Raw genomic sequence first — 20,750 nt, forward strand, 5'->3', positions numbered from 1 at the left:
TTTACTTGCCCACTTTATGATAAATGGATACACATGATTCGGTCTCATTGTACGTGGTATAGTACATTTTTGGCCTCATAAATCATTAAATGTTTGGCCTTACATTGATATATATAAATATTAAAAATCAATCAGATTGGTATATTATTTCCAAAGTCATGTATTTTAATAATTCAATTATATTCTCAAAGTCTTGCTATCACAATTCACATATTTTTTAAGAGTTGTGATAATCTGACATCCCATCATAAAATCATAGATCATTTGCCTCGGGATACACAAGAAAAAGATTTATGATTCTATGTATCTTGAGACAAATGACCTACGATTCTTTGATGGGGGTGTATATAAGAGAGGGACATCAGAAAATCATTATTCATTTAAAAATTAATCTCATTTGTATAAATTTTTTTAAAAATATTTCTTCATACCATATGTTGGGCTCTAGTTAACAGTTTAATTAAAAAACAAGTGGCACTTTGGTTATATTTATAAAAACTCGAGGGTATCCTAGGCGCGCCTCAATATTTTAATGAGCCATGAAATAATTTAATATTTTCTTAATTAAACGAATTGCTGGCGCACGAAAGGTTCCAATCGATATTTTGTCTGTTTGTGTTGCGATATTATCTTAAAAGGAAGGTTCGTCCGGTAATTAAATTCGTGTTCCACCAAAATCAACAAAACAAACCACCGTACACGTCAGCATCCGTATTAAATGACGAAAATGCCCCTACCTATCACGGGTTAGAGCTAATGATTTCCTACCTCTCGAGGACCTAACAACATTCTTCGTCACGTGCATTGTTGGATATGTGGTCTTACTTTTTTCAGAAAGAGGAAGGATCGTGTAATCCAGGAGTTGGGTAAAGTTATGTACGTTCCTTCACACGTGTAATCGTAAGTTCGTGAATATTTGATAACTAGTCCACTATATACAATATCAACTTGATTGATAATTTTAAACAGTTGGATTAAAAAAATCTTACAATAAGTTTAAAGATGATCAAATTGAATAAATAAAACTTATCAACAATAGTGACAATTATTCACTCAATCTAAGTGGTCACCGTGATTTTTAAAACTCGCCCAAGATAAAAAATGATTCGTTGAGGTCATCTTGATCTTAGAGACAATTATTCAATGTTTTCGTTGACTTGTTTGACATTTTGAAAATATCAATTGAGTTTGTGAAATCATTTCAATTGATTTAAATTTAATTTAATTATATATTTATATTTAAATATTATAAAATGGATTACTTGATGAGTTAAGGGATTCATTTCATGTGGTCATCCCTAAGAACATCATCCCAATCTCGGCCATGCACTTGTTGGATAGTCTCAAACTTATATATATTTGAAGTTATTTTTTTCCATAATTTTTCACGTGGTGAAAAGGGAAGCATGAAGTTGTGTAACGATATCCAGCATCACGAGTACAGAATCAATAAGGATGTTACCGATATTTCTAGTGGCGCGAAAGGTGCTTTTAGTCACTCCATTTTATGTGAGTCGCTGTACTTAGTCTCCTGATTTGCCACCTATCAATTGATTTCATCTTTTACGTAAGTGGGTATTGTGTAATTATATAACACCTAGCGTACACCATCTCATAATTGTTCAATTATGTTATTAGGAATTATAATAGAGTTTATTACAAGATTTAACCTATGGTTTGGAAGATCAGAAATTTTCATTATTTTTGGAGAAAAACACAAACCCTCTCTCTCACATCATCTCAAATGAATTAAAAAATTTCCTTCAAGAAATCCTGAAAAAATGGATTGATTATAAATTTATAGTCCATAATCAGGGAATCACTAACGATGTATAAGAAGAAGGAAGACGTAATGTAGAGTTCGGATCGATTGATTTAACCTGTAAGAGTTAAGATAATATGTTAGTCATAATTAAATCATTTTCATTTAATATCTCTCTCTCTCTATCTCTTCTATTATGGGTAGGTAGTGGTTTGGAGGAGTACTTAGTGTTGCAAGTAAGGTATATTAAATAATAAACATAAATATCTTAACACTATAAGTGACTGCATTGTCTTATCTAATGGTGTTTGATTCTAGTAATATATTTGAAAACAACAATTTCAACAAAATAATACATTAAATTCTTTTGGGTTTTATTCATCATTTCAGCTTAAATGTTGGTCAAAGACTTATTCCAAAAATTTGGGTTTGGTGGAAGAATATTTTGTTTCTACATTCAATCATGTCTCATGTTAATTCAGATATTATCAATCTAAATTATTTTTTATTTTTTATTTGTCTTTTAGAACATTTAAAGTATATGTTTCTTCTAGTTAAATAACTTATACGACCATGTTATAATACCCTTGATTCCAAAATGATAAAAGGGTAAAATAATCTCTCTTTTAATTAAATTGAAAAATAATTATGGTGCTAAACTAATTATTGGAAAAACACGCACACACGCGCACGCCTGCACACACACACACATATATATATGGGGAGGATCACAAAATAAAAAAATGTAAAACTATCTATTTTAATAAAAATAAAAATAACATATTGGGATTAGAGTATCAGAGACATGATGTACTGTAATAAAGTGTAGCTTGATACACCACATCATCTTTGCATTGAAATTTGGATAGATTATGTTAAATTAGTGTGGAGTAATTTTTTTGTGGATCAAGCACACCTGATTTAGAGTATGTTTTGTCTATATAAATAGTTTACCTATAATTATGATTTTTTTTTTTAAATATATATAAAATCTGAATAAATACAGTTTTATGGTATTAGAGCCATCGAAACTCTTATCGAACTTAAAATCCCATTCTCGTGTTTAATTTAAGCTACACCTTATTATTGTTGGTCATAGCTACTAATTTTAAACGCCTTCTCTTAAACAAGGCCCCATTTTTAATATAAAATGATAATTTTATTAGTGATATTAAGACACATAAAGCTTCATTGAATCTGTTATTAAATCGAGGATGTTCATTTCTCCAAGTAGCTTGCATGAGAGGGAGGTTTAACTCATTAATTTCTAAGAGAAAGATTAAGATAGACCACGAAATCTTTTTTAATTGGGAGTTGGTAGTTTGGAAGAATACTTAATAAATAATCGGTTCGTTACTTACAAAGACAATGTACCATACAAAAATATAAACTGAGCTGTCCAATTGGCTACACATTGTTTTATCCATCTAATAATGATGCTGTGATTCTAATACTTTATTCCAAATCAACACTTAGAGAAGTGTTAAATGGCACCACACATAATATAAATACATCTTGGGTTAGTAGCCTGTATTCCATTAACTCATTAATATAGTTGGATACAAATCCATCCAATGATATTGGACCTTATAAGAACCCAAATTATAATAAACTTTTGCTCATGTTTTTTAATTCATGATAAATAAAAAAAGTTCCTCAAGTCAAGGGAGAAAAGATAATTGATTGAATTAATTTTTTATTTAGAGGTTCATCGATGCATGACTTGCCTGACTACTGTGGAATAAAAAAATACTCGCGAACTAGGACATTAGGTGTCTACGTGGCATATTTTTGTTGGAATTCAAATTTCAAACACATCAGACTGCGTGCATGACTTGGTTAAGAGTCCTAGGTGTTTCAAATTCCAACAAAAATGTGCCATGTAGACACGTAACCTTTATTATAAAAATGAGACACCGTATTGGATCTTGAGTCATAAAAAAAATACTAAGGCAACCTCAGCAATTACTATTTATGGAGGATACTTAATCCTAATCTTTCTTAATTATCAATCTAGACCAATATATTTCTTATAGATTTTACAAATGAAACCCAATAGACAAGAAGATCTGTTGATGTTGTCCTCAGAATCCAGAGTTTGAATTTCTTTAATTGTCTGCAGTTACAAGCATCAACTTCTTAAGTCAGAAAATTTTATCTTCAACAACCATATATATCAACTTATATAATTATCAGTTATAATGTTGCTTTCCATGCTTTCTAACAAACCCAGTTTTTTATAAACATTTTTATTCATACTTATATATGTTGGTTCTTCCTAACTTATCATCCAAAAATACCTAAATCAATCTTAAATAAATGAAACCATGACACTACTAAGTTTATTGAATATTAGCTAAAACAAGTTTATCTCTTGTTTAAGTGACCGACCGACAATCTTGTTATCACGCTTAATTTTAAGATACCAATGGTTAGAAAACTTGTTTTTCTTAACCATCAGTTATTACAGTTGGATTTGACAAATTGGAAAATTTTAGGGCTATTATTAAACTATAAGGTGGCCCACTTATTAAACTCTAAGGGGGAATCATCGGGCAAGAGGGCACCGATTGGATATCAATATCTTAAGGCGGCCCACTGATTAGATGGTCCATATCAATTGATCATGTGTTTCATTTGATTGAAATTTACAAAAAACAATAAATTAAGTCTTATCTTGAAAATTTGGGATTGGCTAAAGGAATATTTCTGTTCCATAATGATTATAATTTAATATATAAAAATTACTATTATCTGTTTTACAGGTCATGACTATTTTTTCAAGTGATGATAATCCGACGCTCCTTTTCTAACATATGCCCCATCACAGAACCGAAGATCATTTGTCTTGGGATACACAATAAAATATTTATGATTCTACGTATCGTGAGGCAAATGATGTATGATTCTTGTGATGGAGGCGTATGTCAGAGGGGAGCGTCAAAAAATTAATATTCTTTTTTCAAACACTTTTATATATATCAAGCGAGATTGATGAGAGAGTGATCAAAGAAAGGGTTGGTTGTGATTGGATGCGGTTAGAACATGTGATGAAAAAAATTAAATGGTGAAAATAAAGTAAATTTTAGCAATTTACTAGACAAAGGTAAATAGTTTTTCTGTCTATTTTTTTTAATACATAAACAACATAAAGAGCTGTTTGATAATATGTGATACAAACATATATTAATAGTAGAGTAATGATGAGTCAACAGTTTTCATTATAGAGTAATTTTGCTGCATTTGAAAATAAGTTATAAGCTTCCACAAGCTTTCTAAATGTGAAACAAGGATGGAACCAAACATAAAACATGGACTAAGTTCTAAAACTCTGGTCAAGATACTATTAGGACAATTAAGGTAATTTAATTGACCTTTTCTCCATTTTAAGTTTTATTATCACTATAGACAACTACTTGGTTTTTATCGATGACGATCGATGTGTTTGATGAAACAAACATGACAAGAACGACGTAAAGACGGTATATTCCAATGGGTTACGCTCTCTCCCCCTCCCCCCTTTTTTTTCTCATTAAAATAAATTTAAAGAAACGACGATTAGAAGGGAATTTCGATCTAATCTGTCTCCATGCTTCCTAATTCAAGTAAAGCCAATTGCGTAGTTACACAAGCAAAGGATCTCTTGGATAAATCCATCAAAAAGGACGGTCATCGCTTATATGCCATTATATAAAAGTATAATCATCTTTCATGAAAATGATGTTTGATTAAAAAAGATGACGGAAAATCAATTTTTTCTGACATGGACGTGATTAGAATGGAAAATTAAGAAAATTAGACTTTAATTTTGTTGCAAACGTGAAATTTGTCGTCTTGATGTCGAAATGATGAAAGGGATGTTGTTTAATATGATTTTATATCGGTCTATGAACGTGATATTAGGATTTAATTATTACATTTTTGTATTAATTAAAAAGCAAATGGATGCAATTATGGGGACCATCATAAAGGAGTTTGAAATGAGAGGTTGGTTTAGGTTTATTTAATGAGACAATTTTTTTGATTGGGACTTATTAAATGAGACGATTATTTAATATAAAGGCATGTAACATCTAGATCTAGATCATCCTAGTAAAAGAGATAGAGATGTAGTCATACAAGTAAGCGAGGGCTGTGATAACTATTAGTAATAAAAAAATGGGACCGACTAGTTGCACATCAATTGCACTCCAATCTAAAAAAATTGTATATTTTTGCCTTTAAAAATAAAAAAAATCGATCCCATCCCTACTTATTATGTCCTACAAGAAAATGTGTCCTACAAGAAAATGTACACCAATATTGAAGATACATAATCCATCATTAATAGGAGTTCGTACAGATTTTTATTCTATTTGTAGATCATAAAGCTTTGCATATTGAAGTTATAATTTATGGAGTTTTGATGCTGTGGTCGCTCTATGAATTTTCAAGATAAAGAAAAACAGTGCAACTTTTAGTTTTTAGTGTAAAATCCTAATAATGTAGTTCAAGTGGATTTGAGCCCACAGAACCATATGGTACTGGACAGATTGGGCCATTAAGCCCATTCAACAAACTAACACGATTTGAGATTGAACCCACAACCTCCCCACTTTGGTGGATGCATGTCTGAGCAATCAGTTGGGCCAAGGTTCTGAGGACTCTGACTTCAAGAAAGATTTAGCTCATCACTGATCTTCCTAATACTGTAAAAGCTCTAACAATGACAAGAGTGGTACATCTCCGGATATCATTGGGCCAGGCTACAAATGGGCCATGTTAATTAGATCTTAAATAAAGCCCAATATGATCCATATAATCACTGGGCCAGTCCGGCCCTAGAAAATGTATTTTATTCAAGCCAAGACCACCTCTGGCTCAACATTGAAGCAAAATTGTATATGTAAGGCATAGATTTTGCCAATATGAAGCCTGGAAATCATGCATTGCGTTGCAAGAGATTTTTGGACAAGTCTCATAACTTCAACATAAAGAATGGAGAGATGTATTTAAATGTCTAGAAAATAGGGTGAGAGAAATATAGCAAATATTAAATTAAAAAAAAAATGCAAAAATAAGAAATAAAGAGAGAACACGACACACAATTTACATGCAGTCAAGAGCAATGAGGAGATCATTTCACTATTTCTGTAAAAATCAAGGTTACAGTATCTCAATCTCACTCAATCTCCGAAAAATTGAATATCCACCATTGAAACCCTAAAACAAGTTTTTACATGAATTTATAACCCATACCAAGACGAAATTATGGAGTGAGGTGCCCAAAATTCTTTTTGAAAACTCCACCCCCGAACCCAAGCAGTGGGCACGCCAACTGCAAGATGAAGATGAAAAAAAATCAAGCAAACCCTCCATATAGTGTATTTCGTCTCTTCAAGTCAAATGAGTAAATGATCAAAATAATGTCTTCATCCAATACGAAGTTATGATAAATATTTCAAACAATCTCAAGGGCCGAGCTTTGAAAAGCTCCTCAGGAAGAGTAGGTCAAGTGTTTGAAACCCCATGAAGCAACGAATTCCTTGGAGACACCCTCCAAGGTTCGGTTGACCCTTGACTCAACCAGTTGCACATAGGACTTTTTGAGGGGCCAGTGCGTGTGAGCGTGAGATTAATCTCACTCGAAGAATGGAGATACCAACAATAAGCAAAAAAAAAAAAAAAAAGATAAATATTTCTAATAAATGATGTATCTTTTGCTCATATACCATAATATTGAGGGTAGGTCAAGTATTTGAAACCCTATGAAGCAATGACTTCCTTGGGGCCACCCTGTGGGGTTTAGTTGACCCTCAACTCAATCAGCTGCACATAGGATTTTTCGAGGGGTCAGGGCATGTGACTGTGGGATTAATCACACCCGAAGGATGGAGATATCAATGATAAGTATATATAAAAGAAAAAAATTGATAAATATTTTTAACATATGATGTATATTTAACTCAAATGCCATGATATTATATTGAGTTCTATCAACCCAATAAAAAAAAATTCAGCAAACCACTACGATTAGGTATGCATCTCTTGGTATCTAGGTTGTATGAATTTTATTTCATTTGGGAACCAAAATTATTCAGGAACAACCTTGAACTATCCCTTCCTCAGTAAAATCTACCCAGAATAAACATATATTCCTAACCAAACACCCCACGTATCTATAAATTAAGCCAATGATACCATAGACTCGGCAGTACTATTATCATATAACCACGTTAATATCAAACCAAAAAATGGAAATAACTGTGTTATAAAACGTAAAGTCCACATTCTTTGATAAAGACTGAAACGAAGTTATGAGTATATGACTTCATCAGTATTATATGAAAGAGCTTAAACATGGGTAGTAGTATACTAAAATTACCACATGATCTATAACATCAGGATCCCAATCAGTTTGAAACCGTTTCAATTTTAACCACGAGGAAATACCCACCGCCGCCACCACCACCATCATCGCCATTTTTGTGTTTCTTTCTTTAAGCGAAGAAAGAAAAAAAGGAATAGAAAACGTCCTTTAATCTCAACTATTAGTGCTGATCTGCGTCATGGAAAACCTAACCCTAACCCTAATCTCTTTATCACAGTCAACGCGTCTAACATTTTTAAATAATATTCAAGAGCTGTTAGGTTTTCTAGCTTTTAGGGTTTTAAATTACGAGATTCGAGCATTTAGGGTTTCTATTGATCTCCTTCTTGGAGAAGCAAGCCATTTCAGCCGATCGATCTTGCAAAGTTGGATTACGAAAGCTTTATGTTCACGATTTTACAGCTTCGAGACTTATCGATAGCAGTTGAAGCAAGCTCGAGGCCTGGTTTTTAGGGTTTTTAGTTGAATTTTGAAGGATTTGGGAAGATTTAACAGAAGAAAGAGTTTCAGAGGTTCATCTGTAATTACAGATTAGTTCATGAGCTTTGGTTTCGATATCAAGTTGAGGAAGAACTGGTTGTGTTCTCTATTTTGGTAATTTCGTGACCTTTTCCAGTAGTTTTTCTTTATTGTTGATTTTGCAGCTCGATCTTATATTTTCGTAATTCATACTAAATTAGCTTGAAACTCCACTTCATGTCTGGTTCTGTTCAATTTAACAAGAACATTGTTAATTTCTCCTCTTCTGCATAATGGGTCGGTTGAGCAATTGTAAATCTAGAGTCTAGATTTCAGAAGCTTTTTTAGATTCTAACGGTTAAATTTATGAAGAAGAGTAGAAACATTTAGTGATCCGTGAAAATTCAATATTTTTTTCTTCTAATCAACGATGGGGAGGCTCTGCTTTCCCAAATGTATTCCCTTCAGCTTTTTTAGATTCTAACTGCTAAACTTATGAAGAAGAGTAGAAACATATAGTGATCCGTGACAATTCAATATTTTTTTCTTCTAATTAACGATGGGGAGGCTCTGCTTTCCCAAATGTAGACTTTCAAAAATAATGGGTTCCCTCCAGATTGTACTAGGAGGGCTTGTTATAGTTGTAAGCATAACCAGTCTCCTTAGGTTTTACTCATCCAGATTTTTCCTTCATGACACCGACATTTGCCGCCATTTTTACAGTTCGAATGATATTTATGTTGGTTTCGACGTAAAATCTTTATCTGATCGCGTCGAGGAAGTCCTTTTGAAGATTGCAAGTTTGCAGGGGAAGCTCTAATCTACTGTGAAAGAGATTGAAAAAAGCAAAAACACCTTGGATTAGACGGGAGTTTCAAAGTTGGAGTACAAGAAGTTTTTAGAAGAGTAGGTGATCCAACTCTGTATAGTGCTCACATATCTCTTACACAGATTCGGCTTCCTAGAACTGAAGGGATCAATAACAGGACAATAAAGGAAGACCCGTTGATTAATTCTTTCTTGATTGAGGAGATACGAAAGTATATAACCCCAAAAGATAACCGAGTGGGGAAGATCGATATATATGGAACAGAAAGAATTTACAACATGATAGGCCATGCTTGTGTCCTGATGAAGAAGGAATTGGAAGAGTTCATGAATTATGACATTGGTTCTTATTGCAAAGACGACTGGAACCTAGCGCAGAAGCTTATGGTTAATGGGTGCAACCCGTTGCCTCGGAGGTGATGCTTGACAAGGGCATCTAAGCTCTATCAGAAGCCCTACCCGATTAACGAGTCTCTGTGGAGATCACCAGATGATAGAAATGTTCGTTGGAGCAATCACATGTGCAGGAACTTCAACTGCTTATCGAGCACAAACCCCAAGCGAGGTTATTCCAAATGTACTGGATTTTTGAAATGGACAAAGAAAGGGTTAAATGGGTCCGTAACAGCTCACTTCCTATCAATTTTTTAATAAGTGATGTATTGGCAATCAAACCCGGGGAGATAAGGATAGGTTTGGACTTCGGTGTTGGTACAGTGACTTTTGCTGCGAGGATGAAAGAACAAAATGCGACGATCATCTCGACTGCTTTAAACCTCGGAGCCCCTTTCAACAAGATGATCGCACTTCGAGGTTTGGTTCCTCTATACATGACGTTGAATCAATGACTCCCGTTCTTCGATAACACAATGGACTTGATTCATACAACTGGGCTTTTGGATGGCTGGATCGACCTGCAATTGATGGACTTCATCTTGTTTGATTGGGATCGAATTTTGAGGCCAGGAGGGTTGCTTTGGATAGACCGATTTTTCTGTAGTAGGAAGGATTTGGACGACTACATGTACATGTTTCTGCAGTTCAGGTACAGGAAATATAAGTGGGTTATTTCTCCTAAATCAAAAGATGAAGTTTTTCTTTCTGCATTATTGGAGAAACCACCTAGATCTTTATGATTTAGAGTACTTGTTGCTTGTTTATTTCTTATCAGTAATACTGTTACTTACATGTCTGTATCTCATAATGCTCTCATGATTTTGAAGTATCGGAATCGTAAAGTTCTTGTTCATCACTCAAATTTTCTTTTTCTTTTTTCCTCTACTCCTTGCATTCAGATTCAGAGTCTATGTTTCCTGACATTTCTGTTTGAGATATAAAGCTGATAAAATGATCTAACAATATTCAAAATGAAAAGAAACTGTTTCAAGTGTCTGTTGGTTGGTGTGGGACAAGCATTTTTCTTACAAGGATACCAATTTCATTCCAAAGCAAAGGTCGAGATGACCAACTAAATACAAGAAAAGCAGAAAAGCATACAACCCACACCTCCAAAACCCTCAAGAAGCTTCCCTCATCACATCTAATGCTAAAAGAATCCAATCCCATCTCTCCAAAAGATTCGCTAAAAACATCCATTTGAATTCTTTAAGCAATTTACACCAGTAAATAAAAGCTCCAAAATTGCGATAATAGTTCCCCAGGCGAGAGCGCTTGATTCTTGCAAATGCAATTATTCCTCTCATTCCCATGAAATACACCACATAATTTTTTTAAAAGCTGAGAAAGACCTATCAAGAAATTGTCAACCCACAAACAAACAGTACACCGAATCAGGGAAGCAACCAAGAATGTTGGAGAGAGACATAAAGTGGGGCCATATTGTTGAGTTTAGTCCCACATCGGACAAAAATTTCATTCTCTCTCTCTCTCTCGTTATAAGCTCCTGGGCTTCTCCACTCATTGCCAATTTGTTTTTAGTTGGACCTCGAAATTTATCATGGTTCTCTCCGTATAAGGTCTTGGGCCTCTCCCACTCATTACCAATTGGTTTTGAGTTGGACCCCCAAACTTATAACATATTTCACAGGATATCTAACAATGGATGCCAAGATGGTCTTCCGACTTCCATTTTCCTTACAAAGCAAGCGAAAATTAGTAGAAATGAACCCATGATGGATAATTTGGTTCATCGTCAGAATTCTATTCCACAGCCGCCCAAACGAAGAAGGTGCAGAATGCTGTCAACTTAAAACAAATTAACCCTGGATGCACCAAGGAACACATGATTGAGTCTTAACTTTTGTATTCTCATCGTAACTGCGAGATCACTTCGAGGAGTTTGTTTGGATCGATGCTGTGTTTCTGTTACGGAAGACTCAATCAGTCCGTTGCAGAATTTCTTACCACCTTGAGTTCTATTAAAGTGGATTCAGCAAGATCCAGCTTATCACAACCCAAGATGAAAAAGTGAAATCAAACCACCATTTGAGTGGACCAACCAAATAAAGCACATTTATATGATTTTGGTCGGAGTCCCTACCTAAAAAAAGAGTTGGAGTTGGAGTTACTGGACGATCTCGTTCGTGAACAATACCGAGATGACTTGGGTTAGTCATCTCAATCATGGATGAGATTTGAAACCATGATACCACAATCCTTTTGTGCTCAGTGCTGACTTTGAATACCTACGAAAATCAGTCTGATTGTGATTTCTAACCCTTAGATTCTAGCATATTTGTTTTCTCCTGAAAATCAAAGTTTTTACACTCACGTCTAGCAAGCTCTTCCAGGCCCATAAAACCATGAATGTGGGCCTATATATATTTCCAGAGGCCTGTAAACCAAAATTTACTCTGATTGATGATTTCTATCCTTGGATTCAAATATTTTCCATCAGCAGCTGATAGCGGACACGTTGACATTCTCACAAAGCCTGTAATGATAAAAGGCCTAAAATCATGAATCAGATTGTCCATATAAAATTAAAATTCTACTCTTTTTTAGATGTACTTGTTTTAGCTCTTAATCGGATGGGCATGACCTTCGGATCAATAAAAGAAGTTATAATGGAACAGTTAGTTCATGGTCAACAATACTAACATTAATAAGGGACTTGCAGCATGAGCTATGCATTCCTTACCACCTTCACAAAATAAGTACATTATTCCATGTTTTTCATTACAAAACTTGCACCACTTATAAGCAAAGCTTGTATAAATATTAGGGCTAGAACTGCTGGTTGCAGACCATCTGAAGCTTCAAAATTGGTCGTTCGGGACAAGGATTTCCTGTTTTTTTAATTTTTGTTCAACTGGCCAGAACTGTCTGCATACACAATATTGCCCCTTTTGATCCGTCAAAACATAGTATCAGAAGTATTACATGGTTCTTGCAGTTCTTCAACCCTTGTCGAAGATAGGATTTTCTACCAATTCTTTAGCAGAAGGTCGTCGAACTGGGTCTGGGTCTACCATTGCCTGATAAGATGATGGAATCAATAAATAGATCAATTTATGTCAATTGAAAAAGAAGAAAAGAGGCTACATACACAGAATTTTTTTTCCTTTAATTTTTTTTTTAAAGGTGGCAATATCCTTCATATCTTTTTTTGAGTCTTTAATGAGTTCATTAACATAAATTTAGCAAGATACCAACAGATATATGTTAATTGATTTTTCAGTGGGTGCGTTTCACCTCCTGCACATCTCTTCTTGACATACAACGGGTACTTATGAGTGAGATATCATTGATGGAAATTCTATGGTAAAGTCCTATAAATTGCTAAACTTGTTATTTTGAAGTTGAAGCTAATAATATTACAGCTCAATCTCATAAAACTTATATCAGAGATTACAGAAGAGAAAGCAAAAACACAATAATGCTGCTTCTTTCCAAAAGAATCTCAAGTAATATTGACGGAAAAACATTGGTGTCTTACCTTGATTAAGTTCTGGAACTGCATAGAATGTCCAGGAAGGAGTGGAATCTTCTCCTCTCTAAGGTTCAAAAACTGAGGCCCAGACACAGGCAAACGTGATCCTCTGACAAGTTCATAGATTGTGGCTCCAAAGGAGAATATGTCAACCTTGTCGAGATGCTCATATTTGTTGTTCAGAAACTCTTGAGGCATATATCGTACATCACCCTCTTCAACAGGTAAGCTTCTGTCAATGAGCGTTGCACAATTAAAATCACCAAGCTTATAAACACCATTCTTGACATAAATATTGTCGGGTTTTACGTCCATATGAGCTATTCCTTGTTCATGTATGAACTGCAATGCCTTGGCAATCTGAAAGAGATTTTGGTATCACAATATTATTCATAAATGACATTTAGTGAAGGGAACCGGAAATTCATGTACTGAATGAAAAATGCAATCTAGAAAAAAGAGAATGGATCAAGTACTTCAGAATGGACAAATCACAAGTAAAGCATTAAAGTAATTTTATTTGTCAAGGAGAGCACTAGCTTCATCAATCCTTACCTATGCTGACAATTAAATTGCAGATACTTTCACCGAAAGAAAGACCTTCCATGGACATGTGTAGCCTTTTCAAAAGAGTTATCATGGGTTCCTATAATCTGTAGTTTATGTGGTTATATTTTCATAGCTTGTTTTGGGAGCATTCTTGTTGTTTTTTATTACGTGTAGTTTCCTAGTCAATCTTTCTGCTGAAACTATATCAAGACATTTGAGAGATTTCACTGTGATATTAAATATTTTGCATCTTCATTCACTCATCAAAAGCTCCTTCAAATACAATATTTATTGCTTCTATGGGTTAGTACTCCACCAAAGCCTTAGCTCAAAAATTTGTGGTCGATTGAACAAAATTTAATAATTAGAAATGCATTTGTCTGCATGTCATAATAACCCCACTACCTGCCAAGTATAAAAAAATGTTAATGAAACTTCTAACAATTGAAAACATAAAAGCAAGGATCTTATTTATAAGACAATGAGAATTAAGAGTTAAGAACCTGATGCATAGCTTCCAGGACTTCTCCCTTAGTCAATAATTGAGAAGAATTGTTGACGGACAAGCTGCTATCGCAGAGCTCCATCTGGATGTAGAGTTGCTCGTTTTCAAACCAAGAAGTATGATACCCAACAATATTTTCGTGAGATCCTAAGCAAGATTGATTTTCAACGTCAAGAACATGGAGAAGAGAAGGAGAAAAAGAATTTAGTGATTTTATCACCATACCTAAAGCAACTAGAGCTTGAACCTCCATCAACGCTTGCCTCCTGCCAACTCAACAGTATAAGCAACTTATCTAGCAAGGAGTTCATGCATTGAGAAGAATATAAATGTACCTTTCCGCGTCTTGATGTAACTGCTTTATGCTATGTTTCACAGCATACATGCAACTGTCAATCCTCTTCAAAACTTTGAAAACACGGCTGAAGTTCCCATAGCCAATTTGCTGGATGAAATAGGATAAATCACAAATTAAGGCCACTGGTAGGCACACTAAAAGAATATATGGAGAAACATAATTAATAGCGCAGAAAAGCCTAAAATATTTAGGAATTCAAACACCTCAATCTCATGGAAATCAGTTCGGTAACGAGATAGATCATCTCCACCAACAACTGCAGGGAAAGAACCTGCAACTAACAACATAAATAATGAAAGTATGAAGAGATGAAATAGTCATTTTGAACTAAGATACAGTTCTTGGTCACCACCTAGCAGCTTTTTTAAATTTATTTTGAAATATATATACATACATACATATATGTGTGTGTGTGTGTGTGTGTATACTAAGTATGACTTTTCATTTTTCAGTTCTTAGAATGTATTGTTTCCTCTTTAGTTTTGTTATCTTGTTTTAGACTGCTTCATTCTAACGTCATGGTCATGTCCCTGCTCAAAACAAGTCATCAAATTAGTATCTTAATAACTCAACCTCATTGATCGAATTTTTTAATATCAAGCAACTTATCTTCAAGACAATTTAAATATACAATTATGCGTTAGAAATGGACTAATCTGTAATTACTATTAGCTGATGGTTGTTGTTGAGAGGTGGAACCATTGCTATTAGTTCTAGTGCCCGAAGGTCGCGAGTTCAAGTCATGGAAGTGATGTTGTAGCTGTTGATGTTGTTGTTGTTGGACTTCTTCACCAGTGTTACCAGAAGAGAAGCTCCTACTATCACCTGTAATGTTTGACATTGAAAAAGAAGAAGAGAAGAAGAAGGAGAAGAGATTTAGATAATAATTATTGAAATTTGTCTTTCTTTTTCAAACTTTCTTCTTTCTTTCTTGTTGTTGGTGATCTGAAAAGGGAATTTGTTTTTCGGTGAGCATAAAACCCAGGATTTGCTTTCACTAGAGGAAGACAAAAACCAGGGAATTCTCCTTCATTTAGGGTGCAGAAGAGAAGTCTTGCTACCGTAAGAACATTAGAACCGGGTGTCCTTTGGCTTTCTCTATATATAATGTACACACTATGTTGTTTACAAGAGATTATACATATAGGTAAATAGATAGATAGATAATATATATATGGGTCCCGTTCAATGGCCAACAGTTTGGCAAACATTTTGGCAAACACTTTTTCAAAACATGAGTTAGAGGTCTTGGAATGGGCTGATTTTTGGTGAGGATGATCTCTACGGTGAGGAGATCATCCTCACCAAAAATCAGCTCATTCCAAAACTTCTAACCCCAGTTTACAAGTTGAAAAATTGTGAACCGTCCATTTTTTATAAACCATTTTTGATGGGGTTAGAAGTTTTGGAATGGGCTGGTTTTTGATGATGATGATCTCCTCACCGTAGAGATCATCCTCACCAAAAATCAGCCCATTCCAAGACCTCTAACCCATGTTTTGAAAAATGTGTTTGCCAAACTGTTGGCCATTGAACGCTACCCCATATATATATATATATATATATATATATATATATATTATATATATATATATATATATATATATATAGGGTCCCGTTCGCCACCCTTAGTTTTACCACACACTTTAACAAACGCGTTTTGTCTTACATGGGTTAAAAGTTACGGAATGAGCTGATTTTTGGTGAGGATGATCTCTATGGTGAGGACATCATCCTCACCAAAAATCAGCTCATTCCAAAACTTCTAACCTCATCAAAATTGATTTACAAATAATGGACAGTCCACGATTTTTCAACGTGTAAACATGGGGCTAAACATTTCGGAATGGGCTGATTTTTGGGGAGGATGATCTTCTAATCATAGAGATCATCCTCACCAAAAATCAGCTCATTCCAAAACTTCTAACCCATGTAGGACAAAAAACGTTTGTTAAAATGTGTGGTAAAACTTAGGGTGCTGAACATTTCCCATATATATATATATATATATATATATATATATATAACAATAGATATATACGTTTGATTTCTTTGGGTTATAGAATGGAATTGCCATTATTTGTGACTCCTTAACTCAAAATGGCTTTAACTCTTGTTACCAATTTTTTTTTTCTTTTTTAAAAGAACTTGCAAGGGCATGTATGAATATTATTCTTTGTACTTAAGACGGTACTTATGTTCTAAGTTCTGATTCCTGCATATCCACACGAGCCATTAATTTTGGAGACGTTAGTAATCTTGAAAAAAACACAATAATTTTTTTTTTTTTGGGGAGGTCACTAATACATCAAAGTCTTTTGGGTTTTATTCAGCATTTCAGCTTGAATGTTGGTCAAAGACTAATTCCAAAAATTTGGGTTTGGTGGAAGAATCTCATGTTAATTCAGATATTATCACTCTAAATTATTTTTTATCTTTTGTTTTTCTTTTAGAACATTTAAAGTATATGTATCTTCTAGTTAAATAACTTATAACTTCATGTTATAATAGCCTTGATTCCAAAAAGACAAAAGGGTAAAATATTCTCTCTTTTAATTAAATTGAAAAATACTTATGGTGCTAAACTAATTGTTGGAAAAACACACCCGCGCACACACACACATATATAGCGGATCAAAAAATTAAAAAATGTATAACCATCTATTTTAGTAAAAATAAAAAGAACATATTGGGATTAGAGTATAATAATGTATCAGAGACATGATGTACAGTGATAAAGTGTAGCTTGATACGCCACATCATCTTTGCATTGAAATTTGGATAGATTATGTTAGAATAGTGTGGAGTAATTTTTTTGAGGATCAAGCACACCTGATGAAGAGTATGTTTTGTCTATAAAAATAGTTTACCTATAATTATGATTTTTTAAAAATATAAATCTGAATGAATACAGTTTTATGGTATCAGATCCATTGATACTCTTATCGAACTTAAAATCCCGTTAAAATGTTCTTGTGTTTAAGTTAAGCTACACCTTATTATTGTAGGTCATATCTACTAATTTTAAATGCCTTATCTTAAACAAGGTCCCATTTTTAATCTAAAATGAAAATTTTATTTGTGATATTAAGACACATAAAGCTTCATTGCATCTGTTATTAAATCAAGGATGTATATTTCTCCAAGTAGCTTGCATGAGAGGGAGGTTTAACTCATTAATTTCTAAGAGAAAGATTAAGATAGACCACGAAATCCTTTTTTATGGGTAGTTGGTAGTTTGGAAGAATACTTAATAAATAATTGGTTCGTTGCTAAAAAAGACAATGTACCATACAAAAATATAAACTGAGCTGTCCAATTGGCTATACATTGTTTTATCCATCTAATAATGATGCTGTGATTCTAATACTTTATTCCAAATCAACACTTAGAGAAGTGTTTAATGGCACCACACATAATATAAATACATCTTGGGTTTAGTAGCCTGTATTCCATTAACTCATTAATATAGTTGGATACAAATCCATCCAATGATATTGGACCTTACAAGAACCCAAATTATAATAAACTTTTGCTCATGTTTTTTAATTCATGATAAATAAAAAAAGTTCCTCAAATCAAGGGAGAAAAGAGAATTGATTGAATTAATTTTTTATTTAGAGTTTCATCGATGCATGACTTTCCTGACTACTGTGGAATAAAAAAAGACTCACTTGAGGACTCAAGTCAAGGGACAAAAGATAAGTGATTGAACTCAGGGTATGTTTGATTGCATGAAAAGTGACTTTCCATGGAATTTGAAATCTATGAAAAAATAGTTGTGAAAAATAGGTAGGGTTGGAAAATCTAATTCCATTGTTTGATTTTACTTGGACAAAATCATGGAAAATAATAGAAAAAAGAAGAAGAGGAGGAGGGGGAGAGGAAGAAGAAGATGAGGAGGAAGAGGGAGGGGGAGGATGTGGCGGCGATGGCAGTGGCGACGGAGACGATGGAGGCGGAGACGACGGCTATGGTGGCGGTGACGACGACGACGATGGAGGTAAGTAAGGAAGAAGATGAGAGAACGTGGTGGCGACGGTGGCGACGGTGGCGGCGATGGAGGTAAGTAAGGAAGAAGATGATGAGGAAGATCGGGGGAGAAAGTGGTGGTGGTGGTGGCGAAGGAGGCGAGAGAGAGAGAAGGTGGCCGGAGATGATGATAACGGAAACAGAGATGAAGACGGTGATGGTGACGATGACGATGTTAGTGTAATGGTGTTGGTGGTGGTAGGAAAGAAGAAGATATGAGTGGGGAAGAATTGGGGATGGAAAATATGGGTGGATTTCACTTTCCCACCCATATGAGTGGGAAAGTGAAATCCATGTTTTGGTGGACTTTTTGAAGGGGGTGAAAAATGAATTTCCATTTCCATATGCGATCAAACATTTGAAAAATGTCATTTTACATGGAAATTGATTTTCCACCCTATTTTCCATGTGCAATCAAACATACCCTTAATGTTGTTATAGCTACGGGACACAGTCCTAGTTGGTGAGTCTTTTTTTATTCCACAGTAGTCAGGAAAATCATGCATCGATGAACCTCTAAATAAAAATTAATTCAATCAATTATCTTTTCTCCTTTGACTTGAGGACTTGTCTTAGTTGGTGAGTCTTTTTTTATTCCACAATAATCAGGAAAGTCATGCATCGATGAATCTCTAAATAAAAAATTAATTCAATCAATTATCTTTTCTCCTTTGACTTGAGGACTTATCCTAGTTGGTGAGTCTTTTTTTATTCCATAGCAGTTAGGAAAGTCATGCATCGATGAATTTCTAAATAAAAAATTAAGTCAATCAATTAATTTTAGAGTGAAATCCAAATAATGAAGTTCAAGTGGATTTTTTTAAAGTGATGGCATGCAACTGGTATTGGGTGATGTGCAACTAGTCGGTCCCTAAAAAAATTAAGGACATGTTTGAATGGATGAAAATATGTTTTTCACATAAATAACTTTTTAAAATAATGGATTTCTTGGACGTGTTTAGTTGTATCTATGAAAATAAACTTGGTTACAATTTTAAGGGTTGGAGGCAATTATGTGGAAAAAGATAATAAGTCTCCAATAAAGAAAATAAAGATCACACAAAACACAAGAATTTATGTGGTTTGACAATGTGCCTACACCTATATTTTTGAAAAAGGTTACATCATAGAGATCCCTAATCCCTCACTCAAGAGAACCCATACATTAAATATTCAAAATCCTCAAGTACCTCTGATCTTCAACGTACCCCCCCCCCCCCCCCCCACACACACACACACAACAAAATAAATAAATAAAAGAATTGTTTCTTGTTCTCGTGGCTTAAAGTAAAATATAGAATCTTGATGCTAAAGTGACATTGAAGTTGTTAGATTTTCAGGGAGAAACAAAAGGATTTGGGAAAGAGAGAGAAGATGAGGGCATTTTCATCATTTTCGTTAGTATCTGATGGAAGACAAAGTAAGGTCATGTATTATGGTGTAAGTAGGACATAGGAGTAAAAGACTTTCCTCAACTCATTTGAATGATGAGTCTTAAAAATAAGTTTAAGGTGTTGTTTGTTAAACTGAAAAAAATAAGTGCTGAATAGCATTAAGTGCTGAAACTTATAAGCGCTGAATTTAAGTGTTGAAAATGTTGTTTGTTTAGATGCAAAATCATGTTTGTTACACATTGCTGAAATTGGTAAATAATCTCTTTTACCCTTATAATCATATTATATATTGTTTGCATGTTTTAAATGCCTATTTCTTATTAAATACAATAAAATATATAATTTCTTATAAAATTAAAATACAATTCATTTTTAAATAACAAGTAATATTCAAAATTTTAATTTATAAATAATAATTTTTATTTCTAAAAGCCCACAAATTTCAAATTAAAAATAATAATGTCATACAAGTCACCAAAATTTGAAATCAATTTTGAAAGAACTTAATTTGGGATGAATAATTTTCAATGGAAATGAATGATGTGTAATTATAAAAGCACCCCACGAATTAATAAGGGCAACTCACACCATAACCAAATTT

At 33.9% G+C, this 20,750-nt stretch overlaps 1 protein-coding gene and 1 pseudogene across 1 annotated transcript; one reads left to right on the forward strand and one right to left on the reverse strand.

Annotated features, from left to right (window-relative positions):
* The first annotated feature begins 8,139 nt into the window (after positions 1–8,139).
* Positions 8,140–10,694, forward strand: LOC147380989 (putative methyltransferase At1g29790; annotated as a pseudogene).
* A 1,963-nt stretch (positions 10,695–12,657) lies between these two features.
* On the reverse strand, positions 12,658–15,044 carry LOC147380990 (wee1-like protein kinase). Its single transcript, XM_086430973.1, has 6 exons — positions 14,995–15,044; positions 14,701–14,901; positions 14,591–14,631; positions 14,364–14,512; positions 13,318–13,671; positions 12,658–12,856 (listed from the first exon to the last, which is right to left on the reverse strand). The coding sequence occupies exons 1-6, from the start codon at positions 15,042–15,044 to the stop codon at positions 12,779–12,781; spliced, it is 873 nt and encodes a 290-aa protein (XP_086287099.1). The 3' UTR covers positions 12,658–12,778.
* Between the last annotated feature and the right edge of the window lie 5,706 nt (positions 15,045–20,750).

This window comes from Akebia trifoliata, unplaced genomic scaffold (genome assembly GCF_017979445.1).
Source record: "Akebia trifoliata isolate Shusen 1 unplaced genomic scaffold, ASM1797944v1 Contig00837, whole genome shotgun sequence".
Classification (NCBI taxonomy): domain Eukaryota; kingdom Viridiplantae; phylum Streptophyta; class Magnoliopsida; order Ranunculales; family Lardizabalaceae; genus Akebia; species Akebia trifoliata.